Source organism: Salvelinus fontinalis, chromosome 28 (assembly GCF_029448725.1).
Source record: "Salvelinus fontinalis isolate EN_2023a chromosome 28, ASM2944872v1, whole genome shotgun sequence".
NCBI lineage: Eukaryota > Metazoa > Chordata > Actinopteri > Salmoniformes > Salmonidae > Salvelinus > Salvelinus fontinalis.
Genome location: NC_074692.1, coordinates 10820784 through 10836485, shown reverse-complemented (window position 1 = coordinate 10836485; position 15702 = coordinate 10820784). Strand labels below are relative to the sequence as shown.

General features: G+C 41.8%; 1 protein-coding gene across 6 annotated transcripts; it reads right to left on the bottom strand.

The window, feature by feature from the left end:
• Nucleotides 1-5014: 5014 nt before the first annotated feature.
• Nucleotides 5015-13387, bottom strand: LOC129826117 (folylpolyglutamate synthase, mitochondrial-like). Of its 6 annotated transcripts, none has more exons than XM_055886466.1 (16): nt 13182-13387; nt 11963-12094; nt 11683-11736; nt 11479-11543; nt 10945-11059; nt 8361-8447; nt 7994-8071; nt 7838-7917; nt 7627-7729; nt 7426-7503; nt 7163-7310; nt 6930-7013; nt 6650-6800; nt 6265-6340; nt 6030-6096; nt 5015-5793 (listed from the first exon to the last, which is right to left on the bottom strand). In XM_055886466.1, exons 1-16 carry the CDS (start codon nt 13287-13289, stop codon nt 5411-5413), a joined length of 1809 nt encoding a protein of 602 aa, XP_055742441.1. In that variant the 5' UTR covers nt 13290-13387; the 3' UTR covers nt 5015-5410. The 6 variants fall into 6 exon arrangements, with proteins under 6 accessions (XP_055742441.1, XP_055742442.1, XP_055742443.1 ...); XM_055886467.1 differs by having other exon boundaries at nt 7838-7899; nt 13182-13377; XM_055886468.1 differs by lacking the exon at nt 13182-13387 and adding an exon at nt 12828-13057.
• Between the last annotated feature and the right edge of the window lie 2315 nt (nt 13388-15702).

Sequence of the window (15702 nt, the reverse complement as noted above, 5' to 3'; positions counted from 1 at the left end):
CAGTCATGGGCTTCATCAATAAGTGCATAGACGACATCATCCCCAAAGTGGCTATACGAACGTATCCAAACCAAAAACCATGGATTACAGGCTAAATGCACGCTGGGCTAAAAGCTAGAGCTAAAGCTTACAAGGAACGGGACACAGACATGGACGCATACAAGAAAGCCTTCCGCTACGACCGACGACGAGACATCAAACATGCAAAAGGACAAGTTAGGAGGAAGGTGGAATCCTATTACACCGACTGTATGTAGCAGGGCTTGCAGACAATGACGGATTACAAAGGGAAACCCAGCCATGAGTTGAGCAGCGATGCAGATCTCCCAAACGAGCTAAATGCCTTTAATGCACGCTTCGAAGAATATAAAACTATGCCTTGCGTAAAAGCCCCTGTTTCTCCAGATTATGTAACCTCTCTCCTTGTCCCAGTCTGTAATCCTAACATGTTTCAAGCTGACCACCATTGTCCCTGTTCCCAAGAGCTCCATGGTAACCTACCTAAATGACCATTGCCCTTTAGCTCTCACATCTGTAATTAACAAGTGCTTTGAAAGGCTGGTTAGGACACACATCAACACCATTATCCCAGACACCCTGGACCCACTCCAATTTGCACACAGCCAAAACAAATCCACAGATTACGCAATCTCAATTGCACTTCACACTACCCTCTCCCACCTGGACAAGAGGGGAAATAACTATGTGAGAATGCTATTCATAGACTACAGCTCAGCGTTCAACAGCATAGCGCCCTCCAAGCTCATCACCAAGCTAGGGACCCTGGGACTGTACCCCTCCCTCTGCAACTGGATCCTGGACGTCATTGAGTGTGTGCTTAGTCCCCTCCTGTACTCCCTGTTCACCCACAACTGCGTGTCCAAGTTCGCTGACGACACAATGCTGATCACCGACGGCGATGAGTCAGCCTACAAGCAGGAGGTCAGAGACTTAGCATTGTGGTGCTAGGACAATAACCTCTCCCTCAACTTCAGTAAGACCAAGGAGCTGATCGTCGACTACAGGAGAAATAGGGGAAAGCACCCCCCCATCCACATCGATAGGGCTGTAGTGGAGTGGGTCGAGAGCTTCAAGTTCCTTGGCGCCACATCACTAAGGACTTAACATGGGCCACACACATCCGCACAGTCATGAAGAGGGTACAGAAGCACCTCTTCCCCCTCAGGAGGCTAAAACGATTTAGCATGGGCCCCCGGATCCTCAAAAAGTTGTACAGTTGTACCATCGAGGGCATATTGGCTGGCTGCATCCCTACAGTGCAAAAACAAAGCTATGAGGTTGAAGGAATTGTCCGTAGAGCTCCGAGACAGGATTGTGTCTGGGGAACGGTACCAAAACATTTCTGCAGTATTGAATGAATCCAAGAAAACACATTGGCCTCCATCATTCGTAAATGGAAGAAGTTTGGAACCACCAAGACTCTTCGAAGAGCTGGCCAACCGGCCAAACTGAGCAACTTAGGGAGAAGGGCCGTGGTCAGGGAGGTGACCAAAATCCCGATGGTCACTCTGACAGAGCTTCAGAATTTTTCTGTGGAGATGGGAGAACCTTCCAGAAGGACAACCATCTCTGCAGCACTCCATCAATCAGGCCTTTATGATAAAGTGGCCAGACGGAAGCCACTCCTCAGTAAAAGGCACTTGACAGCCCGCTTGGAGTTTGCCAAAAGGCACCTAAAGGACTCTTAGACCATGAGAAACAAGATTCTCTGGTCTGATGAAACCAAGATTGAACTATTTGGTCTGAATGCCAAGCATCACGTATGGAGGAAACCTGGCACCATCCCTACGGTGAAGCATGGTGGTGGCAGCATCATGCTGTGGGGATGTTTTTCAGGGGCAGGGAACGAGAGACTAGTCAGAATCGAGGGAAAGATGAAAGGAGCAAAGTACAGACTGCTCCAGAGCGCTCAGGACCTCAGATTGGGGGCAAAGGTTCACCTTCCAACAGGACAACGACCCTAAGCACAAGACAAAGCAGGAGTGGCTTCGGGAAAAGTCTCTGAATGTCCTTGAGTGGCCCAGCCAAAGCCCGCACTTGAACCTGGTCAAACATCTCTGGAGAAACCTAAAAAAAAGCTGTGCAGCCAGCCAGAGCTTGAGAGGATCTGCGGAGAAGAATGGGAGAAACTCCCCAAATACAGGTGTGCCAAGCTTGTAGTGTCATACCTAAGAAGACTCGAGGCTGTAATCGTTGCCAAAGGTGCTTCAACAAAATACTGAGTAAAGGTTCTGAATACTTATGTAAATGTGATATTTCAGTTGTTTATTGTTAATACATTTGCAAACATTTCCCCCCAAAAAATTTTGCTTTGTCATTATGGGGTATTGCATGTAGATTGATGAGGGGAAAAAACGACTTCATCCATTTTAGAATAAGGCTGTAATGTAAGAAAATTTGGAAAAAGTCAAGGGGTCTGAATACTTTCCGAGCAAACTGTAGTTCCATTGTTGCTAATTTATTTTATTCCCCTCTATTATTTTTGTTTTTATTTGTAAACTCTGCATTATTGGAAAGAGCTTGTAAGCAAGCATTTCACAGTAAAGTCTACACGAGTTGTATTCGGCGCATGTAAACAATTGCAATTTGATTTGTTGGAGACGCACTCTGAGCAAAACCTTAGCGAAGCTGCTGATCTTCAATTCAAGCCTGACCCTAAACTATTTGACAATGCCTTGTGACCCACAGCTCTACTGGGTTTACAGTTCTGACTAGCATTTTAAATGTGGGAAGAGCAGAAGACTAGAGGGCATTCAGACTCCATTGGACAGATAATCCACCAGTACCTTTGTTGCCTCATATTCATCAGCACTGAAGAAATTTTTTTTTTTCTGCGTTAAAACCAACTTTCCATTGTCTCCTAATTCACTGCAGTAGTTACAGTGCTGCCACCTCACAGAGTAATGAGTCTCTGATACAGTATAAGTGCAGCGTTGCAGTTCACTCACCGCCACTACCAGGGCTTTAGCCAAGGACCTGTCCTGGGAGTCCCTGCTGTAATCGGATTCTAAGTAGTACAATCTTCTTAAAGAGCTGCAGTATTCCATTGAAGGGGAAAGGAGTCCTCTGTCAATTAGTTGCTAGCACCAGCTAGTATCCTCATCAAAACTTCAGAATTCATCTGTTGCCTCTAAATTCCTATTGACTTAAATGTTTTGTAATTTATGTTCAATGTAACAGCCTATTGGGCCATCTTTTTAGCTTCATTGTTTGTTTGGTGTAAATTGTGTTTTTTTGATGTGGTTGTCACAAAGGCTTTCAATCTACTGAAACGTTCAGTCCAGCAGCAATATCCAATATACCTGTACCTTTGTTGCCTATGGCTAAATCTCTGAGCTTAGCATGAAAATGTTTACTGATTCGTAGAACAGTTTAATTAAATGCCACCAGTCATATTGTCTCTTTAAAGTTGAAGCAGATTGTAGGGCTCCTCTCTTATAACCTTCTGTCTGGGGTAATCTTGATGAGAGGCTAATGAGCAGGAGCGAGGCCCTGAACCCACACAAACATCCCACTTCAACCCCTTCTCTCCCAGACTTGGCCATCGTGCTAACCCACTCAGATGCTGAAGTAATGAAAGGATTCATCCAGGATAGGGGGATTGGAGCAAACTTCCTCTCATAATATTTTGAAGGTAAAGCTAATGGCAAAATATTGCAGTCCATTTAGCTTTTAAGATGGTGTTTGTCTGTAAGCTTACCTAAGACATTACCGGGAATTCATTCACTGAGGTGGCCTGCAGACAGAGACACACAGGCATGTTGTTCTGTTTCAGTGCAACTCTGGCAAAGGTCAGCGAATATGTGGCAGTCTGTATGTATGAACAGTCAATGCTAGGCTAGTGTATAAATTAACATAAAACAACCAATTAATATACAGTACCAGTCAAAAGTTTTCACACTACTCATTCAAGGGTTTTTATTAATTTTGTACTATTTTCTACATTGTAGAATAATAGAAAATACATCAAAACTATGAAATAACACATATGGAATCATGTAGTAACCAAAAAAGTGTTAAACAAATACATTTTATATTTGAGATGCTGGCAGCCCTAGAGTTACCAGGCTCAGAAATTGCAGCCCAAATAAATGCTTCTCAGAGTTCAAGTAACAGACAGATCTCAACAACAACTGTTCAGAGGAGACTGCGTGAATCAGGCCTTCATGGTCGAAATGCTCCAAAGAAACCACTACTAAAGGACACCAATAAGAAGAAGAGACTTGCTTGGGCCAAGAAACACGAGCAATGGACATTAGACTGGTGGAAATCTGTCCATTGGTCTGATGAGTCCAAATTCGCAATTTTATGTTCTACCCGGCGTGTCTTTGTGAGACGCATAGTAGGTGAATGGATGATCTCTGCATGTGTGGTTCCCACCGTGAGGCATGGAGGAGGATGTGTGATGGTGTGGGAGTGCTTGCTGATGACACTGTCAGTGATTTATTTAGAATTCAAGGCACACTTAACCAGCATGGCTACCACAGCATTCTGCAGTGCTATGCCATCCCATCTGGTTTGCGCTTAGTGGGACTACCATTTGTTTTTTAACAGGACAATGACCCAAAACACACCTCCAGGCTGTGTAAGGGCTATTTGACCAAGGAGCGTGATGGAGTGCTGTATCAGATGACCTGGCCTCCACAACCGGCCGACCTCAACCCAATTGAGATGTTTTGGGATGAGTTGGACTGCAGAGTGGAAAAGCAGACAACAAGTGCTCAGTATATGTGGGAACTCCTTCAAGACTGTTGGAAAAGCATTCCTCATGAAGCTGGTTGAGAGAATACCAAGAGTGTGCAAAGCTGTCAACAAGGCAAAGGGTGGCTACTTTGAAGAATCCAACATATATTTTGATTTGTTTAACACTTTTTTGGTTACTACATACGTCCATATGTGTTCTTTCATTGTTTTGATGTCTTCACTATTATGTAGAGAATAGTAAAAATCAAGAAAAACCCTTGAATGAATAGGTGTCCAAACTTTTGACTGGTACTGTAAAAGTCTTTATTCACAAGGAACAAAACATTTTAAGAAACTATGTACAAATTCATACATGCTTTCATTTTAATTATGTACATTAGTCAAAGCAAGAATTCAAAGAGAAAATACAATCCAAAACAATCGTAATTCAATCCCCCTGAGAAAATCATTCAACTTGACTTGCTGACACAGTACAGCACAACTTCGTAGTATGAAAGCCCAGGGATCCTGCACTGAGGACAGAGCAACTTGAGTGCACTGCACTGGACAAGGAGCACACATCTATTCAAGAAGACCCTAAGCTATAAACATCTAAAATATAATACCTGTCAAACATTGAGCGTTTCTCAATGTCCTACAAAAATCCAAGCCAGACTGATGGGCCAATTGTTGGGCCAATAGTTAATTAGGAGGCTAGCGAGGGGTCCAGGTATTTCAGCGCCCCTCCTACTAGGTGTAGACTACCTGTGACCAGGACAGAGACCTGGGCTGCCTCTCTCAGTGGTTCTGCTTTTGCCTTGACACTGGGCTGTACTGGGAGATAGGGGCTCCATGCAGTAGCCAGTACAGCGTCCCTTCCCTGGCTGATCCACTGGAGGGCGCTGAGGATGCAAGGGAAGACCAGGGTGTGGGTCCTGATGTTGGCCAGCAAGGGGAGCCTGTCCTTTATCAGCAGCTCAGACTCAGACCCCTGCTTAGTCTCTGTCCCACTCAGGCTCTGCCAGCTGATCTGGTTGTCAAGGCAATGGGTCAGCATGTTCTCCACAGACACATTGAAATTCTGCTGATCTGAAAAAGAGCAGAGCAAACAAAGAAAGTGAAGGACTGCACACACACCTCTCATACATTTCTCACAGCTGGACAATGAATGTGAGAGCATTTCTTTACACAGCCAAGAAAACTTAGGAAAAATATTCCATCTTATGTAATCATATGTTTCATATTCGTTGTGGCAATTATGTACCAGTAAATTGCAATTTCTTTGCAGCTGTCTGTTAAAACCCCAAACATAGAAGAAAACTCACCTGCATTGTTTTCTGTAATAGTTTCAGTAATGTTGGGACAAAACACTGCAAAATCAAACTGGCATGGCTGCAAGGACAACAAAGGGAGAAGATGTTCGATATTTATTCTATTTCAGGGTTTGATCTGTTCGTGCTTCTTTAGGTGCTGTACCAAAGTTAGATTCCGGCCAGAGCTACAGAATAGAGCAGCAGACAGCAGTATCTGTGTATCTGATCCCAGACCTGTAGTACTCACCTCTAGGAGTTTGAGCATGGCAGCAGAGTCCCTCTCTCCTGTGGTGTTGAACAGCAGTACTCTGATCACAGGGCCCCTGTCACACACACACACAGTGAGTAGGCCTACTCAGAGATGCTGTCTATCAAAGAATGACATAGTCAAATCTGACCGTGAAATGAATGGATGGTCAATTGTACACAAAATGTAGTATTGAATCTATATGAGTGTCAAATGATTAGAGTGTCAAATCTCACATAGATTCTGAGCTGGTGTGTGCTGATGTTTGCGTGCATGCTACTATTTCTCACAGTCATATAGGCCTACAGTTTTCTACAATCATTTGACCAACGAAGGCCACTGTAGAGAAGTCTGTGGGCCCCCTAGAGGCCAGGCAGGGACTAACTTTTTGCTACTCTCTTCCTGCTGGATCTCCTGGCTGAACCAGTGTACACAGGCCTGCATGCTGCCCGTGGTGTGGGCTCCGTCCAGGTAGTAGGTGACAGGACCATGCCTCAGAGTCTGAGTTCTTCCAGGCCACTCTGTCGCCTCCAGGCCTGGAGACAGAGGGAGGGAGATGAGTGGAGAAGTAAGGGAAGGGTAAGACAGATCATTTTTCATGTTGTGCTTTCAGGCACAGATGTTTAATTATCTGGATGTTTCATGGGTGAGAGTTTGCTACCGACCTTTGACCATGATGGGGCTGGGCTTAAAGGCTGTTGCCTGGGAGACCAGCCTGTTCTCCACTACCGGGGCAGCAAGCTGATCATCTGAAAGTAAGTAGAGTCCCACAGTAACTTACTGAACCTCATCACGATTGGAATGTGTACTGTTATCTTGAGCAATATGTTCCTATACTAGCTAGAATAACATTGTCATTCTTTGTGAGTTATAATATAACACACATACACACACACACCAGACTGTCTGTAGCGCTGTAGCCAGGTCTTGGTGAGCTGCAGGGCGAGTGATGCGTTGCAACGCTGCTGTTGTCCAGCCAGGCCCAGACTCAGAGGGCCAGCCCCAGACTCATACTGCTCCAGATCTGGACAAACCCACAGAGGACACTACACAACACAGGGGGAGAGGGGGTCAAAAAAGCATCTGAAATATGAGCACGTTCAAACAAACCCATAGCAAATCCATCCACATCCAGGAGGAGAAAAGGCCCCAGTCACTCACCCCTATCTCTTTGGCTCTGTCCTGTAGAACAGTCATGGGCCTATCTGGCTGCTTGACAGTGAACACTGGCACCCCTGGCTGGGGAGGAATAATACTTTTTTCAACTACATTCACTCCCTGCAGACAGGCTATAGACAGTAAGTACTGTACACAGTGTATATAGTAGGTTGACCTCACTAACACAACATGCATTACGCTCACCTTAAATATGCCTGCTTTCTGCCAGGCAATCTCCTCTATGGTGTTTCCTAGTATACTTGTGTGATCAATTCCTAAGGAGGATATCCCACAAACCCACGGCTTCCTGTACGTCAAATGTCAGAAAGAAAAATAAGTGATAACAGATTCTGTAACTAATCAATCGTATGTTTGACTTTGATAGTACATCCTCTATGATATGCAGCAAAATTACCTGATGACGTTCGTACAGTCATAGGCCCCTCCAATCCCAACCTCAATAACAGCTAAATCAACCTGTTGTATGAAGAGATACTGCTCAGAATGGTTTACAACTTTCATCTTTGATTTGTAAACAAACTGTACATGTGACAGGGTATGTGAATGTTACCCTCTCATGTATGAAGACATGGAACGCCAGGATGGTGAGGAAGCGGAAATAGGCCGGCATACTAACTCCATGGGAGTCCTGAGGATCAGTGCAGTGACACAGTCATGACAGGGAAGGGTCAGAGTTTCTTTGAGGCTGGTGGGCTACATCAGTGTTCATTCTTACACACTACACTCTCAGAAAAAAAGGGTATGTTTAGGGTACATTATTGTTCCCTGGGGTACAAAAAGATCAAAATACACATAATGTACGTTCAGAGGTGCACATACAGTATGTACTGTTCAGTACATTTTAGGGTACATGTGTGAATAATCTAGTATAATGGTAAATTTTTGTACCCAATATTTTGAATATGGAAGTGTTGTACCAGAAGTGTTGTACCAGAAGTGTTGTACCAGAAGTGTTGTACCAGAAGTGTTGTACCAGAAGTGTTGTACCAGAAGTGTTGTACCAGCTAAAGCGGTCCAAAGAGATTGATCGGGATCTTAAGCACTTACAAATTCATAACAAATTGTACAAATTGACATTTGTAACAGATCATACTAATTGCAGGAAGCATATATACAACATATATACAGTACATACATAGAAATAAACAATTACATTAATAATATTGATATTTGCCCATTAATTTCTGCAAAACGTGCAGTGTTGATGGAGTGGTTGTCGCTTGCTAATGTTAGCCAACTAGTTATCTTATTCGATCCCAAAACACCATGCTAGATCCGAGTGAGCCAGTTTGTTTTGCATGGCACGGGACACTTAGATAGCTGGCTATCTTATTTTATCATCTACTAGCAACATAAAATGACACATCTCTTTGGGCACTTTAGTACCTACTACTTACACGATTCGCCTCCATCACCGAAGCCACCAGCAGGCTGTTCCTGAATTATATAGATTTTTTTTAATTGTTAGATGTAATAGACTGTAAAAACACCAGGAAATCAGCTCCAAGTGAATTTATATTTAAGAAATCTGTTCCCAAGTAATCCCACGCATAGTAGAGAGACACGTGATCGTATACAAATGCATGAAAGGCTAGGAATTATTATGTTTTAGTCAAACGTTATACAGTATCTGTTTGGGCTTCTTGCAGTCAATTTATTTATAATTATGTTTACATTTTAGTCATTTAGTAGACACTCTTATCCAGAGCGACTTACATGAGCAATTAGGATTAAAGTATTGTATTTTCAGCTGTTTGAAGCTGGTATGCAAAACAGAAAGTAAAAGACGCAACAACAAAAAAAATTAGAAAAATCTAGACCTGCTTTCAATGAGAATGACAGATCTATAACACACATTTCTATGTGAATTTGGTCGAGTCGCCCAAAAAGTTACACATTGCAGCTTTAAAAGGAACAAGCGGCTTTGTCACTCTGGTGGTACCCTAAAAAGGCAAATTTGGCTATTTTAAGGTACAAACTGCAAGGGTAAACTTATGTACAGTTGAAGTCGGAAGTTTACATACACTTAGGTTGGAGTCATTAAAGCTTGTTTTTCAACCACTCCACAAATGTCTTGTTAACAAACTATAGTTTTTGCAAGTCGGCTACTTTGTGCATGACACAAGTCATTTTTCCACCAATTGTTTACAGACAGATTATTTCACTTATAATTCACTGTATCACAATTCCAGTGGGTCAGAAGTTTACATACACTAAATTGACGGCTTGGAAAACTCCAGAAAATGACGTCATGGCTTTAGAAGCTTCTGATAGGCTAATTGACATCATTTGGGTCAATTGGAGGTGTACCTGTGGATGTATTTCAAGGCCTACCTTCAAACTCAGTGCCTCTTTGCTTGACATCATGGGAAAATGAAAAGAAATCAGCCAAGACCTCAGAAAAAAGATTGTAGACCTCCACAAGTCTGGTTCATCCTTGGGAGAAATTTCCAAACACCTGAAGGTACCACGTTCATCTGTACAAACAATAGTAAGCAAGTATAACACCATGGGACCACGCAACCGTCACACCGCTCAGGAAGGAGACGAGTTCTGTCTCCTAGAGATGAACGTACTTTGATGCAAAAAGTGCAAATCAGGCCCAGAACAACAGCAAAGGACCTTGTGATGATGCTGGAGGAAACAGGTACAAAAGTATCTATATCCACAGCAAAACGAGTCCTATATCGATATAACCTGAAAGGCCGCTCAGCAAGGAAGAAGCCACTGCTCCAAAACCGCCATAAGAAAGCCAGACTACGGTTTGCAACTGCAAATGGGGACAAAGTTCGTACTTTTTGGAGAAATGTCCTCTGGTCTGATGAAACAAAAATAGAACTGTTTGGCCATAATGACCATCGTTATGTTTGGAGGAAAAACGAGGAGGCTTGCAAGCCGAAGAACACCATCCCAACTGTGAAGCACGGGGGTGGCAGCATCATGTTGTGGGGGCAAAATAGAACATTTTTGGCCATAACTGAAAAAGTGCGAGCAAGGAGGCATACAAACCTGACTCAGTTACACCAGCTCTGTCAGGAGGAATGGGACAAAATTGACCCAACTTATTGTGGGTAGCTTGTGGAAGGCTACCCGAAACGTTTGACCCAAGTTAAACAAGGTAAAGGCAATGCTACCAAATACTAATTGAGTGTATGTAAACTTCTGACCCAATGGGAATGTGATGAAAGAAATAAAAGCTGAAATAAATAATTCTCTCTACTATTATTCTGACATTTCACATTCTTAAAATAAAGTGGTGATCCTAACTGACCTAAGACAGGGAATTTTTTTCTAGGATTAAATGTCAGTAATTGTGAAAACTGAGTTTAAATGTATTTGGCTAAGGTGCATGTAAACTTCCGACTTCAACTCTACCTACTGTATAACTACTGTTACAATGGATGCACCTTACAGGATACAACTACAGTGACAAGCGTTTGTACCCCTTTAAGTACAATTCGTTACCTTTTTTCTGAGAATGTATATGAAGACCTACTGTACCTTTGTAGCATCTAACTGAGCAAACACCTCCCAGAAGTATTTGGTGAAGAGCTCTTTGCTAATTGGTTGTCCATTGATGCGTATTCTCTCTCTGACCTGTACCAGGTGTGGTGAGCTGTATGGAACAGATGACATTCACAATATTCACAGTAGGAGAGCCACCACGTCGCTGACTGTATGTTAGGTGACATAATATTGTGTGTGTGTGATAAGAATGTTCACATAGCATTGTACAAGCAAGCCAACAGGTAATATTTTGGCCATATTTTCCCAATACTACAGTTAAGCTTTCTTCATAATTTGAGCACTTCAAAGCAGGCACACTTGTAACAGCACAGGTTAATAATTAATTGGGCAAAGACCTAACAAGTCAAAGTTCAGTATAGGGATACCAGTGCTTCTCCATGCGCAAAAACCCTGACACTACACTTCCTGATGCAACAGGTAAAAAAAACGACAAACGAAACATGAGCTTGAACTCACATACTGAGCGAGAACACACCAACACCTGTCTTGTTCAGTTATATACTATACCTGTAAAACCCAGTCCGAAAGCCATAGTCCCTGAGGATTCTCTCAGTAAAGGCACATGTTGATCCCTGAAAGAGCAGAAAGAGAGAGTAAGCAAGTCTTACATTACTTCTATTGTATTTCATGTACTATTGTACTTCATACACATGTCAAAATAATATTTTAGAAAAGCCTTGTAATTTTTTCACAAAAAAATACCATGTTTACCTTGCCCTTGGTGCCTGTCACATGGATTATATTGAGGTGGTCCAGCTTGTCTACCTAAAGAAACATCCAACCGTGGAGTAGTGAGAGCGGCCCCTATGTCTCATAAGTCAACGGGCCAAGAGAGGCAGTCAACAGATCAAGTAACAGGAGTCGCCAGTGAGGAAATAGAGATTAGCATGTAATGATGCTCAGAATATATATATATATATTTATTTGAGAGTGTGCAGATTGTGTGATGGCAGTCTGGATGCTGGTTTCAGTGTGTCTGTTGGTCACTCACTGTGAGGCCTGTACGATGGAGGAAACCCCACATGGCCTGGAGCTGCAGCTCAGGTAGCTCCCTCCGCTCCCTCCGCACCTGATCCAACACACTCACATTGGTCTGCAAGGTGTTCAGAGCACACACTGCTTCCTGCACGCACACACGCATAAATGTTTGTTTTATTATCCTTGTGGGGACACAAAAATGTATTCCAATTCAAAATCCTATTTTCCCAAATTCTTAAATCTAAACCTAAACCTTAACCATAAACACTTAACCCATGACCCTTAACCTAACCTAAGCCTAAACCTAACCTTAATCCTAAACCCAAGCTTAATCCTAAACCCCTAACCCTAACTGTAACCCCAACCCTAACCTAACCCATAAGTCTAAAATAGTATTTTTCCTTGTGGGGACCGGTGAAATGTCCCCACTTGTCTGAAAGTTCCTTGCTTTACTATCCTTGTCAGGACTCCTGGTCCACGCAAGGATAATAAAACCAAACCACACACACATGCATGCACAAACACACACACACACCAATAAGTACATATTGTTATTTGATAACATATTCATATGATTTGAAAGAAATTACAAAGAAAGGACGGAGTGATCTATCAGTTAATGACAGAATGTCTCACAACATGTGTTCGAATGCAGCAGCTATGGAACTGTAGCAACCAATCAGAACCAGATACAACTGGCATGCAGTGAATGTCAACAACCTATTCACTGTGTTCAATAATTCACCGAACTGGGAACTAAAAAGTGACCGATTTGAATCAATAATCAATTGTCTACTTCTAAAATCTGTTACCTTTCACACATTATCTGACAATAAACCTCTGTCTGATATTTTTTTCACAAACTGTAGAATACGCACATAAAAACCTTTAGTTCTCCTCAAGGCGACAGATATTTCCATGGTGTTATGTCAGCAGCTGTATGATAAGGCTATCTGCTACATCAAATCCCAGTAGAACCTGAACTTGAAGCCATGAAGTAGACAACTGCTATAGTCCCTGCAACATCGTGAGTGTAACTGGCATGCCACTTGGGCCCGAGACATCAATACCAAACTGGAGTGGCCAGGTTCTCGACTTTTTCAGCATGCAGCATGCCAATTGTTGACATACGATTTACAGCCTCATAAAGTGTGATGTCAAAGGGGCTTACAGAAAGCGCGCCTTCAGTCACCCTATATTCTAGAAAAGTAAGTAAGATACAATCCACGTACCTCATAATCCATTATGAAAAGCCCAGTAGATGAGGTTGAGAAGTGTAGTCCTGCCTGGTCCTTAGTGTGCAGTAAGAATGACAGTATGACCAGAGAGTAGCGAACCATGACAGACTTGATGAGGAAACTTGCAGTCAGCAGCAGCACGAGGCATTATGCAATGGTGTGGTAGTCTCTGCCAAGTCAATTATTGGTGAATCTATTGATTGATTTGTTTTGTAAAGTGATGATTAGATTTTGTAAAGTGAAGCTTGATAGAACTAAGTATTCAAACACACCAGGTTGACCATCACATTTGAGACGTTCAAGTTTGAATTACTATTTTATTTTCATGACAACCAGGGCTACAAGTAGAATACAAAACAATTTGACATGAATATTTGTCTTCCTGAGTTGTATTGGCCAATGCCAATAATAAAATGAAGTCAGACAAAGCAAAACCTGATTTGTTTTTATTTCCAGTGAGCTCCAAAAGAATTGGGACAGTGACGCATGTTTGGTTGTTTTGGCTCTCTACTCCAGGACTTTGAAATGATACAACGACTACGAGGTTAAAGTTCAGACTGTGATATTTAATTGGAGGGTATTTTTATCCAATTCGGGTGAACTGTTTAATAATTACAGCACTCTTTGTACGTAGTCCCCCCATTTTAGGGAACCAAAAGTATTGAGACAAATTCCCTTGTATGTGTGTTAAAGTAGTAAAAAGTAAAAAAAATTGTCTCATATTCATAGCACGCAATGATTACATCAAGCTTGTGACTCTACACATTTGTTGGATGCATTTGCTGTTTGTTTTGGTTGTGATTCAGATTATTTTGTGCCCAATAGAAATGAATGGTAAATCATGTATTGTGTCATTTTGGAGTCACTTCTATTGTAAAGAAGAATATATGTTTCTATGATTCCGGATAATCCTGAATAAAACGTGCAATAATGAGTGAGAAAGTTACAGACGCACAAATATCATACCCCCCCAAAAAAGATCTCGGGGGTAGGATATTTGTGCATCTGTAACTTTCTCACTCATCATTATTCATGATTAACTCACAAAATAATCTCAAACACAACCAAAACAAACTGCAAATACATCCAACAAATGTGTAGTCACAAGCTTGAGGTAGTTACTCATTGTCCATGTTCGTGAGTCTTAGCTAGATAGCTAAAAGATAGATTTTAAGTTTGTAGCGCAAACCATTATTTTCATGACATTTTTGTAAAAAAAGACCCGGCCCGGGCCCCTTCGGGATCCGCCCTTGTCTCACCCCATTAATCAGACTAATGGTTGTTACCATCGGATGCAGAAGAAATAGACAAATCCAATGGTACATCCAGATGTCTGTAGCTCAACCACAATGTTTAAAAGGGGCTTTCCTGCCCTAAACCCTGGTGATATGTTACACAAACAACATGCTACCATTGCAACATCGTCAGTTAAATATATGATGTAAATTATAGGGTAGTTTTATTTGCAGCTAAGAATGCTTTTCTTGGTACTCATTGGTGGGGTTAGAAAATGGTACTTCAAGTTTAGTTTTATGGTAATAGAACCTGCGATTTGAGTCTGTGTGAAAGGGGGGCAACTCATCCAATTACAAGTGACACAGTTAGTATTACTAGAAACTCCTTTCTATGATGCGCTACGTATAGGCAAATGGAAAATAATGGGTCTTTATGAAAGGCGATGTTTTATGTTTTGCTCAACTACAAAGACAATACAGGCTACTTCTGTTACAGTACTGTATCGTGGAAAAGACTAGCTTATGCCCACAGCATACGTCTAAAGCAGTCACTACAGAGATAATTGATATTTACATAAAAGAAGACATTTTTAAGGAAGCCATGTGTTTAACTGTAATTAGAAAAAAATATCTGGTGATTGCATCTGAAAAATGCCACATCAATTGAAGCCATATTGCTTCCATTTTATAAGGCCCTTATGTTCCTCCCGAAGAAAATGTTTCCAAAAGTTACATAATTTATTGGACCCCTGAATGATTAACAGGAATCAGGTTGATTGTAAACATGGCACCGACACTCAGACATATTTCATACCACCATCTGGGTCGCAAATGTTGACCATCTGTAACATACACCGCAAATACTACAGTCTAAGTATATAGTATGTGCAACATAAGGACACATAGAAGAGAGCATGTAATGGGACCAATGTAAAAATGCATTTCAAGTGTTACGACTTTCAATGTATAGTACAGTACCAGTCAAAAGTTTGGACACACCTACTCATTGAAGGGTTTCTCTTCATTTTTACTATTTTCTTATTATCAAAAATTGAATTGATTTGATTTGTTTTAGTGGGTCTCTGACCGCATTCATCTTTCTGTTTTGGCTGCGTATAGGCTACTTACAGTAGGCCCATACAACAGAGAAGGACTTCTCCTTAGTGTATGAATCACTCAGGTGGGTGTCTAGGTTATAGGGCTGGGGACCATTCCATCATGATAGGACAATAAATAAATAAACTATATTTATAATTTATTTTAAAATGTATATCCCATAT

Bases quoted from the DNA above. Each gene is read 5' to 3' on its own strand.
- LOC129826117 (XM_055886466.1), bottom strand. From the start codon at position 13,289: ATGGTTCGCTACTCTCTGGTCATACTGTCATTCTTACTGCACACTAAG. The intron at 8,448-10,944 runs GTACAGTAGGTC...GGACCGCTTTAG, and splicing joins CTCAGTTAGATGCTACAAAG to CTGGTACAACACTTCTGGTA. The intron at 7,730-7,837 runs GTAATTTTGCTG...TTTGACGTACAG, and splicing joins GACTGTACGAACGTCATCAG to GAAGCCGTGGGTTTGTGGGA.